Source organism: Erinaceus europaeus, chromosome 4 (genome assembly GCF_950295315.1).
Source record: "Erinaceus europaeus chromosome 4, mEriEur2.1, whole genome shotgun sequence".
NCBI lineage: Eukaryota > Metazoa > Chordata > Mammalia > Eulipotyphla > Erinaceidae > Erinaceus > Erinaceus europaeus.
The window spans coordinates 5785789-5813183 of NC_080165.1; the positions used below are offsets into that span (position 1 = coordinate 5785789).

At 46.4% G+C, this 27395-nt stretch overlaps 2 protein-coding genes and 1 long non-coding RNA gene across 6 annotated transcripts in view; 2 read left to right on the plus strand and 1 right to left on the minus strand.

Annotated features, from left to right (window-relative positions):
* LTV1 (LTV1 ribosome biogenesis factor) overlaps window positions 1-8408 on the plus strand; it is a 15677-nt gene extending 7269 nt beyond the window's left edge. The window contains exons 5-11 of one of the 4 annotated variants that reach the window (XM_060188682.1): window positions 1954-2083; window positions 2404-2668; window positions 4053-4180; window positions 5633-5772; window positions 6683-6735; window positions 7715-7915; window positions 8043-8408. In XM_060188682.1, coding sequence (XP_060044665.1) covers window positions 1954-2083; window positions 2404-2668; window positions 4053-4180; window positions 5633-5772; window positions 6683-6735; window positions 7715-7915; window positions 8043-8153 — 1028 coding nt within the window. In that variant the 3' untranslated portion in view covers window positions 8154-8408. The other 3 variants (XM_060188683.1, XM_060188684.1, XM_060188685.1) reach the window with 3 other exon arrangements.
* Window positions 5851-6570, minus strand: LOC132537981 (uncharacterized). Its single transcript, XR_009549378.1, has 3 exons — window positions 6449-6570; window positions 6167-6399; window positions 5851-5970 (listed from the first exon to the last, which is right to left on the minus strand). It is a non-coding gene; the product is annotated as an uncharacterized LOC132537981 (long non-coding RNA).
* A 1944-nt stretch (window positions 8409-10352) lies between the features above and the next one.
* The window catches only part of ZC2HC1B (zinc finger C2HC-type containing 1B), a 54917-nt gene continuing 37874 nt past the window's right edge, over window positions 10353-27395 (plus strand). The window contains exon 1 of the mRNA XM_060190772.1: window positions 10353-10524. Within this exon, the coding sequence (XP_060046755.1) occupies window positions 10353-10524 (172 nt within the window). The remainder of the gene's footprint in view (window positions 10525-27395) is intronic.

A 27395-nucleotide genomic window follows, 5' to 3' on the forward strand; every position in this document is an offset into this window, starting at 1 on the left:
CTCTGGAAAGCCTGACTGTCATTCCCACCAGAACTGTCACTGCGCAGGTCCACCACTACCATTATGTTTGAGAGGGAGCCAGACAGCAGCCCCGACCCTAACCTAACCTCTTCTGCAGGAAGCCTGCTATTCAGTTCACGTGCACTGTTTGTTTTCTTTTAGTGACATATCCTTGCGTTGTAACCTGATGTAAGTTTCAGGTGTGCCTTATTAAAAAAAAAAAAGGAAGTGTCCCCTTTTTCCTGAGCATGCATTCTTGGTGTTGTGGTCACCAGGGTTTCACTGCTCTGGGGTAACATTTTGACACAGACATAGAGGCAGAGACAAAATACTGTTTTGTTTGGTTTTGTTTTAATTGCAAAATAGTATTTGCTGGCATATACATCCCATGGCTTTCTATCCAGTCATCTGTCTGTGGGCAGTTATGCTGCTACCACCCCTTGGCTATTGTGAATGAGGTAGCCATGCACGTGGGACTGCACAGAACCAAACACAGTCCCTGGCATTTAGAAATTTGCCATCAGCTGGATCAGATAGACAGTAAGTGGAGACCAAAAGGACCCTGGTCACAGTGCCGATGGGTAGAGTGTGGGTGATGGCTGGTCACGGTGCCGATGGGTATAGAGTGTGGGTGATGGCTGGTCACGGTGCCGATGGGTAGAGTGTCGGTGATGGCTGGTCACGGTGCCGATGGGTAGAGTGTGGGTGATGGCTGGTCACGGTGCCGATGGGTAAAGAGTGTGGGTGATGGCTGGTCACGTGCCGATGGGTAAAGAGTGTGGGTGATGGCTGGTCACGTGCCGATGGGTAAAGAGTGTGGGTGATGGCTGGTCACGGTGCCGATGGGTAGAGTGTGGGTGATGGCTGGTCACGGTGCCGATGGGTAAAGAGTGTGGGTGATGGCTGGTCACGGTGCCGATGGGTAAAGAGTGTGGGTGATGGCTGGTCACGGTGCCGATGGGTAAAGAGTGTGGGTGATGGCTGCCCCGGTCAGCTCTAGGGGGCTGGGAAAAGCATCTTAGGGGAAATGCTGTCTGGATTGGTGTTTTAGATTAAAGTTAGGGAGACAGATGAGAGGGGGTAGGTGTGTTCCTGACGCTGCAGACTGCGTGCAGAAGTGGACTGTGTCAGCATAGAGAACTGCACCCACATTTAGCAGGTCTGCCGTGAAGGGAGGCGTAGCGTGACGTGAGGATATAGTGTGGAAGTAACCTGGGAAGTTCTGTCGAAGGCTACATTCATTTGCAAATCTAACGCCTGGGGATCTGCATGTATATTTTACGTGTAGATGAAAAAACAAGAACTAAGTTGGGATTTATTACAAATTTCATACTCTGGAAACAAGGTTTAACAAACAACACTTAGTTGGAGTTACTTCAACGAGTGAATTGGAAGCACATTTTCTTCCTGGAGATATGAAGACTTTTTAATTTGACTAAATAGACGATGTTTAGTATCATATCTATCACAAAAGAGTTTTTTTCCTAAACCAGTGGGAATATTTTTTTGGCTTGCATCTTTTTTTTCCCCCAGCTCTATCTATTTCTTACTAGCCTTAACTTCTTAAAAGTTTGTTTCTGGGGGCCAGGTGGTAGCACTCTGTGGATCACACATGTTCCCCTGCAAGAGGACCCAGGTTCAATCCCCCATCCCCACCTGCAGGGGGGAAGCTTCACAAGTGGTGAAGCAGGGCTACAGGCGTGTCTCTCCCTCTCTCTCTCTCTCTCTCTCTCTCTCTATATATATATATATATATATATATACACATATATATATCCACCTTGCGCCTCCATTTCTCTCTCTCTACTTAATAAATGAAGAAGTAAATAAAATAGATTTTCTGTAAGGTTTTTATTTTTAACCATCAGTACATACAGTCTGGCATAAGACAGGTGCTTAGTTAAAGTGAGAGCCCCGGCTTTGCTGGGAGTCACTGTTTGTCTCTGCTTCTAGGACCCCGGCTGGACCTTGATCCTGACATTGTCGCCGCTCTTGATGACGACTTTGACTTCGACGACCCAGACAATCTGCTCGAAGATGATTTCATTCTCCGGGCCAATAAGCGAGGAGGACTGGAAATGCAGTATGTGTGGCTCGTTCCTAGTCAGGAGCAGCCCTTCCGGTTCCGTTTCCTGGGGGCGGCAGCCACGGACTGTCACAGCGAGGGGAGACGAGACCCTCCGGTCACCGTGTGTGGGGCCTGGGTGTCTGGAGCTGAAACCGGGAGACTCGGGGTCTTTGCAGACCATCAGCAGATGGCGCCGGGGGAGGCCGGGTTGGCGGGTTGCTGGCTGGTGGGGCCGGCAACCCGGCTGCCCCTCCGGTGCCTGTGCATTGCGCTTGCGCAGAGCCGTTTGCTCCCGTGGTTTTTCAAGCTGTGCTGACTGTTGACTCTGACTTTAGGAAATCTGAGGATGAAGATGGCAGTGAGTGGGAAGATGTATCGGAGGAGGACGAGGAGGACGGAAGTCGCAGTCACAGTAGTTGTGGCCCTGCAGGCTCCCTGTCAGACGAGGATATGCCCACCCCTGGAAGGCCTCTGGGGGCCGTCGAAAATCACTTGTTCTGGGAGGAGGAAACAAGAAGTCGCTTTACAGAGTATTCCATGACCTCTTCAGTCATGAGGAGAAATGACCAGCTGACCCTCCACGATGAGAGATTTGAGAAGGTGAAGTCCCCAAGTAAGGGGCCTGTGAGCACCAGGCCCCAGTCAATCTTGCCTGACATTGGAGCCGACAAATAGAGCTTCTGGTATTAGAAATGGCCTGTGTCTTTCATAGCAGACCATAAAAACCACCCAAGTTGTAATTCTGGAAAGAATTATGTGTGGCTTCCGAGACCACTGGCTCTCCCCTTACCATTCTCCTGTTTAGATTCCGAACCTCTCTGACCACAGCTCCACCAGCCCCAGGAAGAAGCTGTTTGTTTAAGCGCTGACCTCAGCGTGTGCGGGGTTTGGTTTCATTATGCTTTGCTTGTTGTGGGGTGTGTGTACATGCGTGTGGCTCCCGAAGCCTAAAGTGGTAGTTACCACGTGGCGAGAATGAGCCTGTTCATAGATGGTGGGTGAATGGTTTCCTTCACGTTGAGACAAACATAAAGGCTTCTGTCTTGGTCGTCCACCACCCCCACCATCACCACCAACAACTAATCTTCCTTCTCCCCAGGAGACAGCCTGTTGGTGTAAATAACCTCACAGCTGAGGAGCGAGGCCCCTGCCTGCTTACTCTCTCAGAAAGCCACCAGGGTCAGCAGAATCCCAGGAGTAAACAAGATTGAAGCCTGTGCTTGCCGAGATGCTGTTTAATTACGTGATTTTTAAAAAAAAAATTTTTTTTGCCTCATCACTGAACTTGCAAGTCTCTGTGAGGTGTTCCAAGGCCGAGGCTTCTGCCTAGGTGTGATCTTCTAAATGTCTCAGCGCTGGGCAGTATGTCGCCCGTATTCTCTTGGTGGACAACCAAATAGACATCTGTCTGTCTCCCTTTATGTATCTGGGGATAGTGGAAGCGTGGGAACTAACGTCTTTTTTTTTAAAATTTCTTTATTGGGGAATTAATGTTTTACATTCAACAGTAAATACAATAGTTTGTATATGCATAACATTCCCCAGTTTCCCATTTAACAATATAACCCCCACTATGTCATTTATCATCCTTCATGGACCTGTATTCTCCCCACACACCCACCCACCCCAGAGTCTTTTACTTGGGTACGATACGCCAGTTCCATTTCAGGTTCGACTTGTGTTTTCTTTTCTGATCGTGTTTTTCAACTTCTGCCTGAGAGTGAGATCATCCCATATTCATCCTTCTGTTTCTGACTTATTTCACTTACTATGGTTTCTTCAAGCTCCATCCAAAACAGGCTGAAAACAGTGAAGTCTCTGTTTTCAATAACTGAGTAGTATTGAACTGACGTCTTAATGACTGTCGCCACGATGAATATCGCTTTGTGTCCTGGTAGTGCTAACTGCCACTTGGGCAGTAGGTAGGCTCTTAGTGGACATTTAGTGGACATTTATTTTTCACGCCATCTCTTTTGTGTTTCAGTTTTATGAACAATACGACGATGATGAAATCGGGGCTCTGGATAATGCCGAGGTGGAAGGGTCCATCCAAGTGGACAGCAGTCGCTTGGAGGAAGTTCTGAACGATTACTATAAAGAGAAGGCAGAGGAGTAAGGCCCCTTCTCCATGTTTGTTTCGTTTGTCCCCATCTTAGTTTTATAGCTAAACCCAGTGGACTCCCTGATGGTGATCTGCACTAAGAATACCCTGCTTTCCGTCACTTTTGCCTGACAGTTTTTCATTTAAAAATTTTTTAAATATTTATTTATTTATTTATTCCCTTTTGTTGCCCTTGTTGTTTTATTGTTGTCGTCGTTGTTGGATAGTACAGAGAGAAATGGAGAGAGGAGGGGGAGAGAAAGACAGACACCTGCAGACCTGCTTCACCACTTGTGAAGCAACTCCCATGCAGGTGGGGAGCTGGGGGCTCGAACCGGGATCCTTACGCCGGTCCTTGGTCCTTGCGTGTCATGCCACCTGCGCTTAACCCGCTGCGCTACTGCCGGGCTCCCGGCTTGACTCACATTTTTCTATCAAGAGTTCTCAAGTTGAAGGTGATCTGAGGGCCGACACACGGAGAATCCCTTTACTTGCCTTGATCTAATGGAGTCACTGAATGGTGGCCACCTTCCCCCGGAGAATAGGATGATGTGTCTTGCCTGTCTGAAGAGCCGGTCTGATTTCTAGATAACCACTTCTTTTTGTCTCCTGAAAACTGTCAGCTGATCTAAGAAGTCGATACTTAGGACTTAGTGACAAATGAGTTTCTCTCACTAGACTGTTGATTACAAGCAGCCCCTCCCCCAGTTGACAGTTCCGCCCCCAAGGGTCCAGGTGGTCTCCCCGAGAGGCTGAGGACGCGTCTTCATGAGCCAGAAACTGCCACTCTGTTGTCACCGTCGTGTGCTGCCAGGCTGCATATTGTGCATGAATTATTTGAATTCTGTGGAGAGATGGAAATGTTTTTTTTGATACTTGTAAAAGGCTACATTTGAGGGAAGCTATCATCTTGTTTAATGTGCTGTAACTGTTAAGATGCAGATAGATCTTTCTGTCAGCAGAAGGCAAGTCCCACGCCTGATGAGGGTAGACACACGTGGGGCTAGGGAGAACTCATCTTGACAGGAAGTGACAGTTGGGACGCAGCCTCGCCTGTGGGTATTTTAAAGTGGTACTGCTGGGCTGGGAGAGCTTGATAGTTAGGCAAAGAAGGGGGGGCACAGGTGGACAGCATAGTGGTGATGCAAACACACTGTCATGCCTGAGGCTCCTAATCCCAGGTTCAGGTTCAGGTCCCCCGGCACCACCATAAGCCAGAGCTGAGCAGTGCTCTGGTGTTTGTATGTCTCTCTCTCTCTCTCTCTGCATCTCTCTCAAGAACTAAATAAGTAAAATTTAAAGAAGAAAAAAAAACTTCAGGCCCCCGCACCAACAAAACCCAGAGCTGAACGGTGCTTTGGTGGGAGAGGGAGAGGGAGGGAGGGAGGATAAGAAAGAAGATAAGGCTTCATGGTATAATAATGCTTTCTTTTTTCTTCTGTCTTCATTTTTGGGAAATAAAGTTGTGTAAAATTAAATACTCTTGAGCCTTTTGAAGATCAGGAGCTACCAGCGAACGAACTTGATGAGTCCGAGGGAGAAGAAATCGTTACTGTGGTTCTTGAAGAAGCCAAAGAGAAGTGGGATTGTGAATCCATTTGTAGTGAGTACCTCAGCGTCCATTTTACCAGCGCGTTTTACCACTTGTAGTGAGTACCTCAGCGTCCATTTTCCCGGCACATTTACCATCCACTTGTAGTGAGTACCTCAGCGTCCATTTTCCCGGCGCATTTACCATCCACTTGTAGTGAGTACCTCAGCGTCCATTTTACCAGCGCGTTTTACCACTTGTAGTGAGTACCTCAGCGTCCATTTTCCCGGCACATTTACCATCCACTTGTAGTGAGTACCTCAGCGTCCATTTTCCCGGCGCATTTACCATCCACTTGTAGTGAGTACCTCAGCGTCCATTTTCCCGGCGCATTTACCATCCACTTGTAGTGAGTACCTCAGCGTCCATTTTCCCGGCGCATTTACCATCCACTTGTAGTGAGTACCTCAGCGTCCATTTTACCAGCTCGTTTTACCACTTGTAGTGAGTACCTCAGGGTCCATTTTCCCGGCACATTTACCATCCACTTGTAGTGAGTACCTCAGCGTCCATTTTCCCGGCGCATTTACCATCCACTTGTGAGTACCTCAGTGTCCATTTTCCCGGCTCGTTTTACCACTTGTAGTGAGTACCTCAGTGTCCATTTTACCAGCGCGTTTTACCACTTGTAGTGAGTACCTCAGGGTCCATTTTCCCCGCGCATTTACCATCCACTTGTAGTGAGTACCTCAGCGTCCATTTTACTGGTGCAGTCATTTGAAAATCTGAGAACTTCAACATATAGTGAAAGTGACTTGGAATACGGAATGTTGCTATCACTGAATTGTAGATGGTGTGAAGACCTTCAAAAGAGAAACGTGTGTCCTTTTCAGTCATCAAACACCAGAGTCAAAGTATTTTGAGAACTCAGTTCTGTTGCTGAGCTGAAAACATATTTATGGAGAAATTTTCATATTTTTAGGTACGTACTCAAATTTGTATAACCATCCACAACTTATCAAGTATCAACCAAAGGTAAGGCTTCATGCCCTAAGCTACTCGAAATATTCATTGGAGGGGGGCTAGGCAAGCCGACGGTGTGTGCAGTTGAGTGCACACTGCACAAGGACCCGGGTTCAAACCTCTGGACCCACCTGCAGGGGGAGCTTCCCGAGTGGTGAAACAGTGATGCGGATGCCTCTCTTTCTCCTTTTCCAGCTCCCCAGGAAGTGGCACAATGGATAAAGCACTGGGCTGTCAAGCATGAGGTCCTGAGTTCAATCCCCAGCAACACATGTACCAGAATGATATCTGGCTCTTTCTCTCCTCCTACCCCTCTCATTAGTCAATAAATAAAATATTAAAAAATAAGAAGAAAAGAACGGGGGGGAGAAAAAAAAAACTGGCTTCAAGAGCAGTGGATTTAGCATGTAGGCACCAAGCTCCAGAAAGAATTCTGGTGGCAATTAAAAAAAAAGGAATAAATATTAATTGGAGGGATTGTGTACATTTGTTTGTTTTTGCTTACAGAGCCTGTGTTTCAGGCACAGGCAATTTCACTGCTCCTAGGCTGACCCCCCCCCCAATTCAATGAGAGCTCGCTGCTGTGACACTCCCAAAATGAGCTTGTCGTTTGTGACTCAAAGCATCACTATGAAAAACAATTGTGTAGGGAGTCGGGCGGTGGTACAGCGGGTTAAGCGCAGGTGGCGCATCGCGTAAGGATCCTGGTTCGAGCCCCCGGCTCCCCACCTGCAGGGGAGTCGCTTCACAGGCGGTGAAGCAGGTCTGCAGGTGTCTGTCTTTCTCTCCCCCTCTCTGTCTTCCCCTCCTCTCCATTTCTCTCTGTCCTATCCAACAACAACGACATCAATAACCACAACAATGTTAAACAACAAGAGCAACAAAAGGGAAAATAAATATAATAAAAAGTACTTTTTAAAAAATCATGTTGATAATGGGCTATTTAAAAAAGAAAGGGAATGACTCAAGTACCGTTTCATCTTCATCTCAGCCCAAGCAGATCCGATTATCTTTGAAGACAGGGATTCCTCTGGATGTCTTACCTAAGGCGGGTCTCACAGCAAAGCAGGTCCAGCGAATGCAAATGATCAATGATAGCGATCTGCCCAGGGCATCAACGCAGCCTCGGTGTAAAACAGAGAGCAGAGAAGATAAAAGAGCCAGAAAGCAGGCTGTCAGAGAGGAGCGCAGGGTAAGGCGGCTCTCTTAAATATGAGCTGGGGGGGGGGGGGCATGGGGGTTTTCTTCTGTAAAGTTTGTCCACAGCAGTTTGTTTGGTTTTTTTAAGTTTGAATGATAGGACTTTGTTATTTATACAGGAACGGAGAATGGAGAAGAAAGCGAACAAGTTAGCCTTCAAACTAGAGAGAAGTCGACAGGAGAAAGAACTGCTGAACTTGAGGAAGAACGTTGAGGGCCTCAAGCTTTGACAGTGGGCTGACCCGAGGGGGAGGCCCGTCCCCCCGACAGGCTCTTCAGACACACACAATCCATCTGCCCTCTTCACAGATAGTGAAAAGGAGCACAGTGCTGGTGTCTGTGCCGGCTGTTTGCTCTGCCTCCGCCTTCTTAAGTACTGTAATATATTTTTAAATGTAATATCAGCTTAGATTTGCCCTGAAACAAATGACTTCATGAATATGTCATGTTTGGATAAATTAAAGGAAACTCTCATTACAACTTAAGTGGAATTAATGTGTCTTGTTTATGTGCTTGTCCCAGTTGTTTCCTACAGATGTTCCCAGATAGTTCTGGGCACCCTGCACCCACCTCCCTCCTTCTCAGGACCTGAGTGTTTATTTTGCTATCTGTGTAAAAAGAAGGTGAGTTGAAGACCTTGAGAATGTTGAGTTTTTCTGAGATGGTCCCCTTTTGGAAACTAAAATTTCCCCCTTGTTGTCCACCAAGGACTCTGTCCAAAAGATGCTAAAACTGAATGTTGAGGTTGCTGGGACTCAGTTGCTGGGAGACTTGCTTGGGGATTAAGGACTAGCGGAGGCAGGAAGCCGAGGACAGAATCAAGAAGATTTCCTTGGCTTCAGTGTGTACCTGGCTCGAAATCAGAAATGCTGAGCTTAAATCAGAAAGTTTGTCTTTTCCACATTATTTAATGTTTGGAACCATTTAGACTTGATTAAAATACATAGTTGAACGCTTTCCTGGCGGTTTTCCTGAGGCTTTTACTTAATTACTTTTTACTTCTTGAAGCTTTTTCAAAGTTGAAGCTCTTACGCCATCATAATTGTTAATTATTTGGTAAACTGTGACTTGTTTGCAACAGACAAGCTGTCAGTGACCCCTGTTCACGTGTCCATGATTGATGTGATTTTGTCTGGATCACTAAAAAAAAAAGAAATCCAGGCACCATTGGTTCCAGTTGGGGAGCAGGATGGCCGAAGCAGAACGACTGTCAGTAGGTGAGATGTCTGAATGATCAGAAAGGGTCTTCCCCTGTAGGTGTTCTGAGTGCTGTCAATTCTAAATCTTAGTCGTAGAATTTTATTATTTTTTTTTAAGACTTGGGAAATAGTATCATTAGGTCATCCACTAACAAAAAATTAATCTGAAAACAGCTGAATGCCTCTTGGAGGTAAGATCCCGCTGGGTGTGTTTTGTGTCGAAATGCCAGCCTCGAGGCAGCCGCTCACAACAGCCACAGGGTTTGGGGAGGTGTCAGTTCCTCGGGTCACCCCCATCTATGCGGGTAACTGCCTTGGTTGAAAGCTCCCAGAACCAGCAGGAGCCTTATACACAGGGAATGTCCGTTGCTTTGGTGCTGTTCAAGTTTTTTTTTTTTTTTTTTTTTTTTTTTTGCCTCCAGGGTTGTTGCTGGGGCTTAGCGCCTGCACCATGAATCCGCTGCTCCTGGAGGCCATTTTCTCCCCTTTTGTTGCTCTTTTTGTCATACCCTTGTTGTGGTTATCACTGACTGCTGTGGATGATTCTATTTGTTGGATAGGACAGAGAGAACTAGAGGAAGGGAAGACGGGGAGAGAAAGACAGACACCTGCAGACCTGCTTCACCGCCTGTGGAGCGACTCCCCTGCAGATGGGGAGCCGGGGCCTCGAACCGGGATCCTGACGCCGGTCCTTGCGCTACCGCCCAACTCCCGCTGTTGAAGTTCTGTCTCGCGGATTTCTCGTTTCACTCTTGACCCACAGGGTCAAATCCACCCTTTATATTTTTTGTAATCAAAAGAATGTGATCATAATCCAAAAGGTTGGGTCATTTTACGGATCATGCTGGTGATTCTCTAGCGTTCAAGATCTTAGTTTTATTTGGAGGACACAGACCTGTGCTTTGAACTGTTCGATGGTATTATGGAATATGCGCTTTTACTCAGCTGTATCCGTGGTTGGGATGCTGAGGTATGTCGCACACTCCATGCTGGGCAAGCACTCTGCCTTCCAGGACGGCCTTATTTGAGAAGTCAGAGCAGAGAGGCCAAATGAAACCGGCAGTGCCGTCTCCCTGTGTTAAGTACCACTTGAAATCTTGAAATGAGAACATTGGTACTTGCTGTCCCCTCTGAAGTACTCTCGCTGCAAATCTTTCTCAAGTTTGGTGGGACAGCTGTCATCGCCCCTGTCAACTTCTCCCCAGCCATAGATTTTAAAATAGCTCCTGCATGTGTCCTCGGCATTCTTCACTCTCTGCCCTGCTGTGCTGTGTTGTCACAGAACTTTCTGGCGTGCAGGTGCGAGGAGAGAACTTGTCTGTCAGTCTCCTTAGAACTGAGGCCGGGGAATTTGTGTTTACTGACTTATCCCCAGGGTCTAGAACAGTGTCTGCTACACTCGGTGAGTGGTCACTAAATAGTACATGAACTAAAAGTTGGGAAAGACACCTCAGAAAAGAATCCCTGGGAGTCGGGCGGTAGCGCAGTAGGTTAAGCGCACGTGGCGCAAAAAGCGCAAGGACCGGCAGCGCAAGGATCCCGGTTCGAGCCCCCGGCTCCCCACCTACAGGGGGGTCGCTTCACAGGCAGTGAAGCAGGTCTGCAGGTGTCTGTCTTTCTCTCCCCCTCTCTGTCTTCCCCTCCTCTCTCCATTTCTCTGTCCTATCTAACGATGACATCAATAACTACAACAAGGACAACAAAAGGGAAAATATTACCAAAAAAATGAAAAGAATGCTTAAATTTGAAGGTAGTGATAAGATCTAGACCTTACTGTTACCAGTGAGAGAGCTTAAGAAATCCTAGGTAGCAGGCAAAACCATGAAGGCTTGTTACATCTCCAGGATGTATTTTGTATAGCACTGTCCATAGTTGGTGGACAGCACTTCTTAGGCTATTTTTGAATCACTGTTACAACTCAGATAAGTATCAAAACTGTTAACACTCTGTGTATTATCTGTGATTGGGTAGCATTCACATTGTGATGTCATCAAACCTCACCTCACATGGAGCAGAACTCTTGGTCTTGGCTACTGCTAACATGTCAGTATTTTATCTCACTTTATCCTGTGTGCTGACCTTAGTATGTTTTCCACCCAGTGTGTTCTAGTCAGTGTTCAGGAGACGGTAAAAATTCAGATGACCTCAGACTTGGTAGAGAGTATGTGATCAATAGCCTTCATTGAGGTAGAACACGGGAGCCTCCTCTTGACTCAGTCTCAATTTTTTTTTCTTAATTTATTTTTTATATTACAGAATTACATGTTGACAGGGCTTTGAGTCCACACCATTCCCACCACCAGAGTTTGAATCTTCACTCTCCCCACTGCAATCCACCATAGTTCCCCTAAAGTTGTAGACCTGGGCCAACCATCTTCTCTGCAACTATCTGTCCACATTGATACAGAGTTGCCCCTTCTCTTCCTGATTCAGCCCTCTCTCCCTCTAAACCACTCATGACAACATAACTACCTCTGTATGTCCCTCTCCTTTTCCTTCTCTCTCTGGGTGCTGATGGAGCTGGAGTGCAGAGTCCTCTTATCTTCATCCTATCACTTCTCCCCCACTGGGAATATGGATCAAGGTTGTTTAGGGGGAGCAGAAGGTAGGAGCTCTGGCTTCTGTAGCTGCTTCTCCGCTGAACATGGGCGTTGACACGTCCATCCACACCCCCAGCCTGTTGTCTTTCCCTAGTGGACCAGAGCTCTGGAGATGTGAGGTCGTCTGCCCAGAAAAGTCGGGATGGAGTCATGGTGGCATCGCAGCCTGGTGTCTGGAAGTTGGCATGACCGAAGTTGAGACAAGATGGTTAATGAATAGGAGCCAGAAAGTAGGATGAGAGCAGATGAGATTAGGGATTTTAGGGTAGAAGAAAGCTAGAACCATTGTAGGCATATTCCTGGGGGGCATATAACTAGAGTAGTTTTGCTTGAGTTTGGTAGCTAGCCTGAGGTTGGATGGGAATATTGTCTGAGAGAATGGTGTCAGAGTGGAGAAGAGGGCTAGAAAGTTGGATTGGGGAAAAGAGTAGCTCCCATTCTTAAAAAAAAAAAAAAAAAAAATTCTGTGGCTAAAATTAACTATTCCCTTCCATCCACCTGCTCCAGGGCCCATATGTAATTGCATATTTATATTTAGCGCCAAGAGCCTGTGTGACCTCTGAGTCCCTGTTGGTCTGAGCTTGTAGCTCATGGTCACATCTAAGGAACATTGCAGGCTGTGCTCATTTCAGGACCCGTCTTCCTCAAGTGGCAGGTCATTGCTTTATGGTAGAGCCAAGGTCCTGAGAGGGCCCACAAGGCGCTGTTCCTTATGGAAGCGACCAGTAGTGGTGGACAGAGGAGCCCTTTAGACGTCAAGGCCCAGCATATGTGTTTGGGAATCTGAGGATTCCCTGACGAGGACCCCAGGTGATCAGATGGTGTGATGTTGACTAAACAGGCCATCAGTAAGTGGGCCAGTCTCTTGCCCTCCTCCAGCTTTTGGAGTCCTATCTCCATCTGCTGATCTTAGATTCTCTCTCAGTTGTTTAGGCGTTGAGCATCATTTGTTGAGCCCAAGCAGAGTTAGGTTTTGGGGATCTGTCTTCTTTGGGCCTTTGACTCAGCCTCAATTTCATCTTCACTTTTTCTCTGGTAACTACCCCCCCCCCCCTTTAATGTACTCTCTGGACTTAATGTACGCATCATCACAGGTACAAGAGCTTCTCACTCAGTTTTAAACTGAATGTTACTAATCTGGCTCTGCGAGGCCAACAGAAGTGTGTTCCCATTTGATGAAGGCTTACTGAGGTTTTTTGTTGATTTTTCTTTCTTTTTTTTACCGAAGCACTGCTAAGGTTCTTAGCTCTGGCTTACGGTGGTGTGAGGGATTGAACCTGGGACTTTTGGCACCACAGGGATGAGAGTCTTTTTCACGTAACCATTATGTTACGTCCATAGCCCCTGAGGAGTTTTGTTTTTGTTTTTTAAATTTTATTTTATTTTGCTTTCGTGGTTATCGCTTGGGGCTCGATGCCACCACTATGAATCCACTGCTCCTGGCGACCATTTTTTTTCCATTTAATTTCAATAGGACAGAGAGATAGAAAGGGAGAGAGAAGGACAGACACTGCAGACCTGTTTAACTGCTTGTAAAGTGTCCCCCGCCCTGCAGGTGAGGAGCCGGGGGCTTGAACTGGGTCCTTGCATTGAATGCTGTGTGCTTAACCAGGTGCGGCCCCTTCCAGCCCTGCCCCCGAGTAGCTAGTATGATCTCGGTGTCTAGAAATTGCTGGCACCTCGGGGAGAGATGACAGTGAGCAAGGGGACCTGTGGGTCCTAGGCAACTTCACAGGCCACTGAGGCTGGGAGCGCACTGATACAGCAAGAGCCCAAAGCGCCATGGGCTCGTTCTCATTTCCTGTGTCTAAGCTCACCACCATCTTCCTGCACGTAACAGAGCAGCCCGGTAGAGCCTCCCTGTGAACTAGTAAGCTGGCTGACAATTCAGCAGGCCCTTCCCTTGTACATGCCGGGAAGCAGATAGACAAGGACACGCTCCGCTCAGGTTCCAAAGGCAGTGAAGGCTTTGCGCGGCAGCCTTGTCTGTGTATCGCATACCGTTAGTCTCCACCGGAAGTTCTAGTGCCCAGTCTTTATCCTGGGAATTCCCTTCCCTCCTGTGTTGAGTTTCAGTTTCCCTCTCTCTCTCCACTCGCTCTGTGGAAGGCATCCTCTGCTAGTCATTCTGAAGAACCAGGCACATGGGATGTGAACCCTTAGGCTCCTAGCATGTCCGGGAAGCACTCTTCTGCATGCCTGATTGCTTGGCTGAGTCTGCAACTCAAGTTGTAAATTATTTTCCCTTTGAAGTTTGATTTTCTTCTAAATCCCATAGACTCTCTGTCTCTGGTGTCCTGAAGTTTCACAATGATGTTTATTGTTGCAGACTTATTTTCACCCCTGGTGCTAGCTACCCTTCTCTGGACATTGTTAAGCATTGCTTTGATCCTTAGGCTTTTCTCCTTGAGTTTCTTGAGTGCTTATTTGGGATTTACCTTCCCGACAAATAGTCTTAATTGTGTTTCTTTCACATTTCTAGATTATACTTTCTGGGAGATTGTCCTAATTTTATTTTCCTGTCTTCCTGCCATTGAATTTTACATTTCTCCTATCAAACTTTTGATTTCTCTTCAGTTTACTTCGCTTTGGGTTTACAGTGCTAAACATATTTCTCAGATCGTGGACAATTCCCGTCCAGTCCATGATTAAGATTCGAGGAACAGGACACTGGCAGCTCTGCGTGAGTTCCTGTAGGGACACCTGGCTCGCTTGTTTGGGAACCTAGCTGTGACCTTATGGGAGGGCCATGTTGCCAGGACATTTCCTGTTTTTAAAATAAATATGTGTATGTTTTTATTTATGTGTTGGATAGAGACAGCCAGAAATCAAAAGGGACGAAAAGACAGCAAGACAGACAGACAATCACCTGCAGCCCAACTTCACCACTTGCCAATCCTTCCCCCTGCAGGTGGACCAGGAGCTCGAACCCAGGTCCTTGTGCATTGTAACGTGTACTCTACCAGGTGGACCACCACCTGGACCCTCAGGGAAATTTTCAGGAAGAGCCTGGCGGCTAGAGGGAGCTCTGAGTTGAGTAAGAGAAAGGGTGAGAGGCGCTTTCAGCATCACGAGGGCTCCATCACTAGGCCGCACACACAGGCGCATGGATATTCACGTCTGGTCCCCTGTATCTATGGCCCCATTTGCAAATTCTCCTGGCTAAGATTTACAGTCCCCAAACCAACGTTTTGATGCTTTTCATGATCACACACAGACTCACACCGAAAGCACCGAGTCACTCCACATTCGTGCGCCCAGTTAGGGAGAGCAGAGTGGCATTCCACCGTGGCAGCTGGCGGGAGCAGCTGTTCTTTTCATAGTCTGCTTAGCACCGCAGTTTTTAGGTTGGCGGTTTTCTTTCTTGGTGATACTGCTGTTTAAAATATCCCCTGCATGGGGGTAGCTAACATAATGGTTACGCAAAGAGATGCCGATGCTGGCGACTCCAGAGTCCAAGGTTCAATCCGCTGAATCACCATAAACCAGAGCTGAACAATGCTCTGGGGAAAAGGAGGAGGAAGAGGAGGAGGGGGAGGGGAGAAGAAGCAAACAAACTGGTTTCTAAGACTTGTGAGAAGGACAGTGGTTTTGGGGGAGGTGGGAGGGTGGAGACACAGAAATTTGGTGGTGGGTGTGGTGAGAAACTGCAGACTGTCCTCTGACCATCTTGTAACATACAATGAATGACAAAAAAATCTGACAAGTCCCCCAAGCATGGGGTTGGAGTGCTGTCAGGGCCGTAGAAAGAAAATGCATCTGTTGCCTAAGCTTCACTCAGGCATTGGCCCAATGCTACCGAGCCTGTAGTGTTATCTTAATAAAATGATACACAGGGAGTCGGGTGGTAGCGCAAAGCGCCAGGACCGGCCTAAGGATCCCGGTTCGAGTCCGGCTCCCCACTTGCAGGGGGGGGTCACTTCACAGGCGGTGAAGCAGGTCTGCAGGTGTCTGTCTTTCTCTCCTCCTCTTTGTCTTTCCCTCCTCTCTCCATTTCTCTCTGTTCTATCCAAGAACGATGACAACAATCATAACTGCAACAATCAAGGGCAACAAAAGGGAATAAATAAATAAAATAAATATTTAAAAAATAATAATAAAATGATGCACAACAGTAAGATGTGTTTAAATAGAAGGAAACGGGCTGGTGGTAGCGCCCCCGCTCAGGCTCCCACGGTGCTGTGCGCAGGGAGACGGAGACCCGGGTTCAAACTCTTGCTCCCCCTCCTGCCACAGGGAGGCTTCAGGAGCAGTGAAGGGGGTCTGCAGGTGTGTCTACATCTCTCTGTCTCCTCCTCCCTCTCAGTATCTCTCTGTCCTGTGATAAAAAGGTGAGAAGGGAGCACCAGAAGTCGTGGATTGGTAGTGCCAGCACTGAGCCCCAGTTACTAGAGACAGAGAAATAAACAAGGTTGTGTGTTGACAGTTTGACAGAAATATGCCCAGTGCTCCTAGGAACCTATCCTGTGTTTTCCCTAAGACAGTGGTTTAGTTTTTTCTTTTTTTTTTTTTTTAGAGAAAAGAAAGTTTATTGATTTATATATATATATTATTTATAAAAGGAAACATTGACTAAACCATAGGATAAGAGGGGTACAACTCCACACAATTCCCACCACCAGAACTCTGTCTCCCATCCCCTCCCCTGATAGCTTTCCTATTCTTTATCCCTCTGGGAGCATGGACCCAGGGTCATTGTGGGATGCAGAAGGTGGAAGGTCTGGGTTCTGGAATTGCTTCCCTGCTGAACATGGGCGTTGACAGGTGGATCCGTACTCCCAGTCTGCCTCTCTCTTTCCCTAGTGGGGCAGGGCTCTGGGGAAGCAGGGCTCCAGGACACATTGGTGGGGTCGTCTGTCCAGGGAAGTCTGGTTGGCATCATGGTGGCATCTGGAACCTGGTGGCTGAAAAGAGAGTTAACATACAAAGCCAAACAAGTTGTTGACTAATCATGGACCTAAAGGCTGGAATAGTGCAGATGAAGATTTGGGAGGGGGGGGGGGTCTCCATTTTGTAGATAGCTAGTAGGCATATTTTAGTTATATTCTAAAGGGCCTGTGGCTATATTAGTTTTTTCTAACTCAGAACTTGGAGTGATTGTCTGGAATATAACTAGAGCAAATGATGAGAATCAAGCCTACAATCTGTATATATCTGAATTTAACCCGTGAGCACAGACCTCTTTCTGAATGCAGAATTTTATTTTCTGCCTCAGTGGGTATGGACTTAAGGGACATTATAATTTTATTATTATTTTCAATTGGGGCAGGGCTGTGGGGAAGCGGAGCTCCAGGACACATTGATGGGGCTATCTGTCCAGGGAAGTCTGCTGGCATCTGGAACCCTATCCAGTGCCTCCCCAGGTCACAAGCTGGAGCTCACGCCAGCCGCTGCTTGCAGGTCGGAGGGACATTATTATTTTTATCTATTTATCTATTTGGGCACAAGGGGCCTTATGCATGTGCAGTCTCACCATTTGGGTGCTAACTTTTCATTCATGGAGCTGGAGCTTCCTTCCCCCGGGGCTGTGGGCTATCCACGTGGGGCTGAGACTCAAAGCCGGACTGCCCTGGGGTAAGGCACATGCCCTGCTGGTGACTATGGTCTGACCTCGAGTCTTCTCTTCGGATGAGGTTTACCTGCATGCTCTCCAGTGTAGCTTTCTTCTCGCCTGCCAGGCTCCAGAGACACACACTAAGAGTGTCGTGTAACTTGGAAGGGCACTGCAGGGTCAGGCTGCATGAGTCTCATCTCTCCCCTCCCTCGAATGCCCGCCTGGGATGTGGCTCTTTGGGAAGCCTGCAGTCTCCCACATCTGTTACCACAGACCACAGCTTTCCAGATCCCGGATCTGATCTTATTTTTTTTCCGCATTGTTGTCTTCTTTTCTTGCTCCCCTAGTGGGCTCCTCTGTCTCTGTGGTTTACTGAGGCCTCAGGGAAAAGTGGCAGGAGGTGTGTTGTTTCATCAATCAACCATCCTAAGTCAGTCTTCACTCCTTCCCTTCCTTCAGAACTCTTTACTGAGATACCTTTAAAAAAATGTATATATATATATACTCATTTATTTTGGATACGGGAAGAGAGAAATTGCGAAGGAAGGGGGAGACTGGGAGAGAGAGAAACCCACCGCACCGCTTCACCACTTGTGAAGCTTCCTCCCTGCAGGTGGGGACCGGGGAGGTGAGCCTGGGTTCATGTGGGCTCAACTAGGCGCATCACCGCCTGGTCCCACTGAGATAAATTTTTGACGCCACTATGCCACCTTTGCCATGGGGCTGTCTGTGGAAGAGGTTCATATCCCTTGCAAATCTCTGCATGTTCTAGACTTAAGAGGATTTAAGAGATCGTGACTCATTCACAATTGGATGAGATAATAGCTTCCGTTTATCCTGTAGGCCTCTGTAAGGGAATGTGGGCTGGTAACTGTCTTTACAAAGAATTCTTAGTGCTCAGCTCAGAGAATTTCTCATCAAAAGTAGTTTTTTTTTTTACCCCCAATTTCATTTTAGCCATGAACTTCTCAAGGATTCTTAAAAAAAAAAAAAAAGAGAGAGTGAGTTCTTTGCAATTTCTTTTTTTTTTAATTCACTACGTCTAAGATCACAACCCTGTATGTAAAAAGAATAGTCATTTGAGTAGTCTACTAAGACTCCAATTATAGAGGATTAGGAGACAGGGATGTAAAGCCAGCCTGTATCTGCGGCCTTGGGAGAACTATTGCTGTTTCCGGTGCAATACACAGAGGACACAGAGCTCTGGCGATGGGAACAGTTTGGAATAATACCCCTGTCATCTTATAATTTTGTAAACCGCCAATAACAAATTGAGAAAAGGTGATACTCATTGTTATAGAATTTTCTATCAAAATGTTTTTTTAATATTTATTTATTTAATATTTATTTATTCCCTTTTGTTGCCCTAGTTGTTTTATTGTTGTAGTTATTGGTTGTAGTTATTGTTGTAGTTATTGTCATCGTTGTTGGATAGGACACAGAGAAATGGAGAGAGGAGGGGAAGACAGAGAGAGGGAGAGAAAGACAGACACCTGCAGACCTGCTTCACCGCCCGCCTGTGAAGCGATGCCCCTGTAGGTGGGGAGCCAGGGGCTCGAACCGGGATCCTTAGCCGGTCCTTGTGCTTTGCGCCACGTGCACTTAACCCGCTGCGCTACCGCCTGACTCCCCAAAATGGTTTTTAAAAATGTAATTTTATTCTGATTTTTGCTTATTGACTTCACACTGGCTTGCAGTCTCATAAGTTGCTAGAAACAGAGGTTCCTGTCTTATGAGTGTGGCTAGCCGCCATTCTCCCCACTCAGGCCCTGTGCCATGACACCAAATTCATCCTGGTTTTAAAGCAGCAAAGTCTAGTCAAAAGATTTAAACTCAGGCAATCACCTTTATTCTTACAACTCAGTTTCTTTTTTTTTTTAACTTTCTTTTTGTTTATATTTATGTATTTATTTATTCCCTTTTGTTGCCCTTGTTGAAAAGTCAGTTTCTATGTGTCTGTCTGCATGTCTATTTCTACATGTGTGTCATATACAGTTATATGTGTCCTTTCAGTCTACTTGTAAAGATATGAAACATTTTCCATGTTTGTTTTTCCCTCCAGGGTTATTGCTGGGCTCAGTGCCTGCACCATGAATCCACTGCTCCTGGAGGCCATTTTTCCCCCCTCTGTTACCCTTGTTGTTGTAGCCTTGTTGTGGTTATTGTTGTTGTTGTTGATGTCATTCATTGTTAGATAGGACAGAGAGAAATGGAGAGAGGAGGGGAAGACAGAGAGGGGGAGAGAAAGACAGACACCTGCAGACCTGCTTCACCGCCTGTGAAGCGACTCCCCTGCAGGTGGGGAGCCGGGGGCTCGAACCGGGATGTTTATGCCGGTCCTTTCGCTTTGCGCCATGTGCACTTAACCCGGTGTGCTACCACCTGACTCCCCACAAGTGGTTTTTAAGGACTACATTGTCATTCACTGGTTGGCACCTTTATTCAATAAAGGAGAAATAACCCATTAGCATCATACTGTGTAGGCCCTCTGGTCATGCTGTGAAAGCAGGGATTGGCACACTATAAACAAGTGGACATGACTATTTATCAAAAACAAAAAGATTTATAAAACTGCACAACTCCAGATATGGGTACTTGCCAATATTTTGCTGACCCCCAGATGCCATTTTATAAAAAGAGAAGGATCGGTTATGCAAAGAGACTTTCTTGCCTAGGGCTTCAAAGTCCCAGGTTCAATCCCCCACACCACAATGAGCCAGAGCTGTGCAGTGCTCTGGTATTTCTCTCTGTATCTTTCTCTCTCTGCATCACTATAAGAAAATAAATACTTAAAAAATTGCAAAAAAAAAAAAAAGACTAAAAAGAGAAGGATTAATACCCTATGACCGACCTCACTTATAGGCACAGCTGAAGAAGCCAGGGTAGAAAGGGCAAGCCCACAGAGAATTTGACCTGGGTTTGGCGTGTTGCATCAAAACAGAGGCAAATCACTTCTCCCTCAATAAAATGAGAAAAGAAATACTGAAGACTTTGCTAATGGGCTTTAAAAAAAAAATTCCATGTAGTTGTAGTTCGCAAAACATTGCAAGACAGCATGAGGTCCTCTTCCCCAATAAGTGTCCGCTGGTACCGTGTGTGCAGCTGTTTACTGCTGGACTACATGCATAACCACCACCACAACAAAGACCCATCATGTGGATAGCTCGAATTCTACCCTGTATAGTTAACAGCCCAAACTCTTCCTAACCAGCCCGACCTCTTGGCAGTCACTAATCAATTTACCACCTCTAAAATTCTGTCATTTTGAGAAGGGGAACAAGTGATCAGATACAGCATGAGCTTTTTTTTTATATTAGCTTTTTTCCCATTGAGTATTGGGATCAATCCAAATTGCCACGTCTCAGTAGTTTTTTTTATTTTTTTATTTTGCCTCCATGGTTATTGCTGGGCTCAGTGCCTGCACCACGAATCCACTGCTCCTGGAGGCCATTTTTCCCCCTTTTGTTGCCCTTGTTGTTGTAGCCTTGTTGTGGTTATTGTTGTTGTTGTTGATGTCATTCATTGTTAGATAGGACAGAGAGAAATGGAGAGAGGAGGGGAAGACAGAGACTGTAGACAGTGATCTGCGTATTTGGTTTAAACAACTGGCCAGGAGGGGCCAGGCAGTGTCACACCTGGTTGAGTGCACATATTCCCATGCACAAGGATGTAGGTTCAAGCCCCCGGTGCCCACCTCTGTCTCTCTATCTTCTCTATCTCTCTGTCTCTATCCAATAATAAATAAAATAAAATAAACCAGGCAGGCAACATTCCCTCCTTGTCTAGCTTCCATGTTGAATGTGGTACCAATTTGATGCCTATTTCAGGTCTTCAGTAGAATCTTTCCGTGCCTCTTATTTTGAACTCGTGTTTGTTGAACTCAGGTTCACAACTCATTGAACTTATTTTGAACTAGAACTTCCTGATTTAGTGACCCAGAAAGCAGTGTCGCGGATAGAGCACCAGACTTGCAAGGAGAGCTCACGTCTGATCCTTGGTACCACATGGACCAGAGATATGTCCTCTCTCTCTTTCCCTCCCACCACTCACACATGCATCAACTCAATTAGACTGACTGACTGACTTAAACCAAATATCATGGGCAGGGTGGTGGCAGGCCTGACTGAGTCACATGCTACTATGTTCAAGGACCCACATGGGTTCGAGCCCCTGGTCCCCACCTGCAAGGGGAAAACTTGAGGAGTGGTGAAACAAGGCTGCAGATGTCTCTCTGTCTCTCTCCTTCTCTATCACCCTCTCCTCAATTTCTGGCTGTCTCTACCTTATAAATAAACAAAGATAATAAAAGAAATGTCAAGCGAATATCATTAGTTATCTGAGGATTTCCATTTGCTTTTCAGGTTAGTACATACATCCTATGTGTGATAATACTTGAATAGTTTTAATACCTTTAGAGCAACAGGCTTGGGTTTACGTCTTGGGCTGCTGTCATTACTACCTGTTGTTCTAAGTCGCCTCACCTTAAGTTTCATTTTTTTAACCTGCAAGCAGAGCTCTCAGACTTGCTAGGGAACGTAGATGAGGGCATGTGGGAAATGTGTTCTTGGGAACAAGGACGCTTACACCGTGCTATAAGAGAAAGTTTGTTTATAAAAGTCAGCAGTTTTATAATTAGAGGACGAGTTTTTATTAACAAGTAAGCATGTAGAGGGGTTTTGTTTTTTTCTTGCTAGGAAAAAAAAAACAACAAAATCTTCAGCTTCCCAGAGCCAGAGGAGCACAGGAGAGGAAGGGCAGCTTCTCCGTGTGCTGGAGGGCACCACCTGCCTAGCAGACAGCATCTGGCGGATGGGGGAAGACGTGATTTAAATCCACTAGCATCTGATTTGTGTTAATCCATCCTTGCTTTTGCAAACGGCTGTCCTTGCTTTCCGTGTCCTTGTTTTCTCCTGCTTCTTCTCCTGGCTTATCATCTTGTTGGCCCTTAAGTGTGGAGTTCTCTAGGGATCATCCCTGAACTTCTCTTTCCATGACCTCTTCCCTGGCAATAGCACACGCCTTTACATCACACTCCAAACACAGCCTCCATCTGCGTCTCTCGCCTTGACCTCTCTCATTCCCATCCTTCTGGCTGGATTACTCCATCTTAAGCTCCCCATTTCCAAAGCTGAGGTCATTTTTCTAACTAAGATGGCTCTTCTTTTCCAAATCTCCATCTCTCTCTCTCTTTCTCCAGCCTTTCTTTTCTCACTGCTTCAGTGTTTTTCTCTCAGGTCTCTCAGGTGCGTGCCTCCAAGCTGGTCTTGGCAAATCTCTGACCACATGTCCCAGGATGGCTCCCAGTTCCTCTTCCTTTCTTTTTTATTTCTTCCTCTCTTCATTCTTTCTTCTTTTCTTCCTCTTCCTTCCTTCCTTTCTTTCTTCCTCTCTCTTTCTTTCTTTACCAAAAATCCCATTTCCCTTCTCTAGTACCATCCATCCATTCAGCCCTCCTCACCTCTGGGATATGAATCTTCCACAGACGTGTTCAAGTTCCTCTGACTCAGTCCCCTGATTAGCCTTCTTCTTAGTAGAATAAAATCCAGATTGTTGCTTTTACATAAGCTCTTTCATATAAACAAACCGCTTTTCTTTTTTATATAGTTCTACACTCAGCTCCAGATGCTGAAGTAAAGTAAGATAGAATGAAATTCAGAATCCCGGTGTTTTTGGTTCTCATAATAAACTTCTGTAACTTCGTTCAAAGTGTATTAGATGCCAGATTTCTTTCTTTCTTTCTTTCTTTCTTTCTTTCTTTTTTTTTTTTTTTTTTGCCACCAGGGTTATCAATGGAGGTTGGTGCCTGCCTGATGCCAGTTGCTGGGAGTCTTCCCCTCTCTCCCTTTTCTTTCTTTTTGATAGAGTGAGAGACAGAAAGAGACAGAGAGGGAGAGAAAGACACAGGCATCAGTGGCCTACTGCTTGGGACGCTTTCCCGCTGCAGGTGGGGACTGAAGGCTTCCACCTGGCTTCTGCTGTTTGGCACTGTGTGTGCGCCCTACCAGGGACACCGCCATCTGACTTCATCTTCTTCTCTTTGCTGGATCAAGACATGGTTACTTTCAGCCTTTCCATAGCACTGCACGTAACAGCTATTTAGTTAGTGAATTTATTTAGTCATCCTCTATAGAAAGTCAATAGATTTGGTTGAGCGCATATGGTGTAATGTGCAAGGACCCAGGTTCGATCCCCAGTCCCCATCTGCAGGGGAAAGCTTTGTGAGTGGTGAAGCAAGGCTGCAGATGTCTCTTGTGTGTGTCTCTCTCCTTCTGTATCACCCCCTTCCCTCTTCATGTCTGGCTGTCTCTAGCCAATAAATAAAGATAATTTAAAATTTTAAAAATATATTTTAAAAAAGAAAGTCTGGGGAGTCGGGCGATAGTGCAGCGGGTTAAGTGCACATGGCGCAAAGTGCAAAGACCTGCATAAGGATCCTGGTTCGAGCCCCCTAGCTCCCCACCTGCAGGGGAGTCGCTTCACAGGTGGTGAAGCAGGTCTGCAGGTGTCTGTCTTTCTCTCCCCCTCTCTGTCTTCCCCTCCTCTCTCCATTTCTCTCTGTCCTATCCAACAACAACAACATCAATAACAACAACAATAACTACAACAACAATAAAAGACAACAAGGGCAACAAAAGGGAAAACAAATAAAATATTTAAAAAATTTAAATAAAAATGACAAAAGAAAGTCTGTTGTGATTGGGGATACACAACAAATGTTTGTTGATATTTTCCTGTGGATCATATACTTTGAGGTGTAAGTAATCTCTGGTTGCTTTTCTTCATATTTGAGCTTATTCTTCATTTACTGTTCTTTCCATCAGGGTTGTTCCTGAGGCTTGGTGCCTGCATGGTTACACCATTTCTGGCTGTCATATCTTGTCCTTCTTTCCCTCCTTTCATTTCTTCCTTCTCTCTTTCCGATCTCTCTCTCTCACTTTCTTTTTTATTATATATAATGGGATAGAGACAGAAAGAAATTGAGAGGGGATGGGGAATAGAGAGGCAGAGAGAAACCTGCAGCCCTGCTTCACCACTCACAAAGATTTCCCCCTGCACGTGGGAACCAGGGGGCCTGAACCCCGGTCTTTGTGCATTGTACTGTGAGCACGTAACCAGGCGCACCACCACCTGCCCCCTTCTCTTTCTCCCTCCCTTCCTCCCTCTCTTCTCTCTTCTCTTTCTTTCTTTCTTTCTTTCTTTCTTTCTTTCTTTCTTTCTTTCTTTCTTTCTTTCTTTCTTTCTTTCTGTCTTCCCTACTGGGTTATTGTTGGGGCGTGGTGCTTGTACTACAAATCCACTGCCCTTGGAGGCCATCTTTTCCCCACTGTTGTTGTTATGGCTGCTATTGTGGTTGGATAGGACACAGAGAGAAATGGAGAGAGGAGGGGAAGACAGAGAGGGGGAGAGAAAGACAGACACCTGCAGACCTGCTTCACCACCTGTGAAGCAACTACCCTGCAGGTTGGGAGCCGGGGGCTGGAACTGGGATCTGTTCACTGGTCCTTGCACTTTGCACAGTGTGCGTGGACCCCCAGTATAACTTTTTTAAATACTTTTTAAAAAAATGTATTTATTTGTTATTGGACAGAGACAGAAATTGAGAGAGAAGGGGGAGATAGAGAGGAAGACAGACAAGAAGACGCCTGCAGAACTGCTTCACCACCTGTGAAGCGACTCCCCTGCAGGTGGGGAGCCAGGGGCTCGAACTGGGCTCTTAAGCCATCCTTGCGCTTTCCGCCAGCTGTGCTTAACCCGCTGTGCTACCACCTGACTCCCCCAGTATAACTTTTAAAGCACCACTGTAAACGCAACTGAAAGCAAAACAAACAACTGGTGAAAATGCTGTAATTATGGCCCTTGACTTATTCACTGAGGCACACATCCTGTCTGGGCAATTCACCAGTTCCATAAATAATTCCAACACTGAACACCCATCCTCATGAGTTTCTCTGTGCTATGATGTCATCGCATGTGAGCTACCAGTCGATCAGTTGCTTGCAGTCTGCTTCATCTCTTTGACTTCTTTGTTCTTGGGTGGGAGTTTCTCCAGTAGAGAGTTTCTCGGGAGCAGGAAAGTCATTCTCAGTGTTTACCTGAAGTTCGACGACTAGGCAATGATCACATCTGGTCTATTGTCTGCACCCTACCCAAAACCTTCATTTACTAGGATCCTAAATGTGCCACTACTGAAGTGTTTATGAATTAATTTTTAAAATTTATCTGTACTAGTGATTTAATAATTGTGAGGAAATTGTGAGGAGCCTCACAAAGCACTCTGCATTTTTCAGCCTCCAGGAGCCTGGCATTCCTTAAAACATTAAGCCAGCTCCCCCTGCACCACCCTGCATTCCTGATACTATGGCCTATCTACATTCTTTTGCCTCAAAGATCCCCGCCCATTCTTTTCCTTTGATCTATTTTCTTTCTACCCTCAAGACCCTCCCTGCCTGCAGGGTATTATTAATCCTACCAGTTAAAACCCTCACAACAGTTGCTTAGGAAGTTCCTACCTTTCCAGCCCCTTTTGCCTTTCTCCACCCCTTTCCTAGCCATTTCCGTTTCCTGCTTGCCACTTCTGGTCTTCCCCTTAAAAGCGTTGGCTCTCTGAACAAATAGGGGAATTGCATTGCCTTGCTGCCATGTGTTTGGTTCCTGAGTCATCTCCTCGCATTGCTGAGTGAATAGCAGCCCAGGCTGGCTCCGGTCAAGTTCTCTCCAACCCAGAGTATATGCCCGGGAAGAGGCACCCCCACACTAGCTCGGTATCTGGCACCCAACGTGGGGCCTACTCCCCCCCTGGCTTCACACACAAGCAGCAGACGTACGAAGGTGCCCCAGCCCCAGATAAGTATATGGCCGCTTGGCTCTCTGCAACCTTGTGTTTATGAAGGCATTGTGGTTCTTTTTCTCCCTCTTCTTATTTCCTGAGACCCCTCTGTCATGAGCAACCTTCCTCCTTATCAAGAGGGTCCCCAAATCCTCTACTCCTTTTCTGCTAGTTTCTCTGACTCTGGGACAATTTGCTCTAGACCACACCCTGGTTCCTCTTGACCATGATTGCAGCTTTCAGGAGGTATGCAGAGCCCAAAAAGACCAAGGAAGTTCCCGCTGAGACTTCCCTGGCTCCCCCTCCTATGTCTCCTGCGGAGAGTGGCAACTCTAACTTGGAAAACAGCCCCAGTCTAAGGGACCTTGAGGTTGTGATCCAAGATTTAAAGGAGAAGATCATTCTGCTTGCCCAGCACCATACATGCCTTCTAGAGAAAGCAAAGCCTCCTGAGCCTGTCCCCCCACCTTCCCTGATCCTGACCCACCCTAAACCCTCTGCAGTTCGTCCAGTGGCTCCGTTTTCGGCAAACACATCTCCGGCTGCCCCCGCCCCTTCTGCGGCTCCTTCTACTGCAGCTCCCTCTGCTGCTACACCGCTAATGGACAAAGAATACCTTTGCTGGCTTCGTGATGGAGCTTTTCCTCCAGAGAAAGTCCACACATTCCCAGTAAATGTTACCCCCAATAGACAGAGACCTCAGGCATGGTACCCATATTCCTCCACAGATCTTAAGGAACTTCGTCAGGTGGTCAAAGAGGATGGAGTTCATGTTCCATGGATCAGATATATTTTACAAGGCTTTCTCCAGAACCTTAACAATCCCCAAGACTGGAGGGACATAACTCACTCTACGCCCCCAGGCCCACTCTTCCTTCAATGAGAAGCCTTTTTCAGGGATGAATGCCTGCAGCAATCCCACAGGAATAGTCAGAACCAACCTAACTGGGATTTTGAGACCCTTTTTGGAGAAGGACATCCTCCAGGACCCATAATGTGACATGGCAGGACCTGAAAAACCTGGTTTACAGAGCCCCAAAACAAAACCTCCCTACTCCTTCTTTCTCCCCTCCTCATTCCCTCTGAATATCTTAAGCCTGCTGTCTTCTCCCTCTGCTTCACCCGTCACCCTTGGAAAGTATCAGGTTAGGCAAACAGTTTTATGTCACTATTCCAGTAAAAATTCTACAGCTGTAAACCCCTGCTCCATGCTATGATTGGCCAGTTGTGTTTTTGTGAGTGTTACGAATGACTGAAAATCTTACATAAGACCCATTTTGCTCAGAGTACTC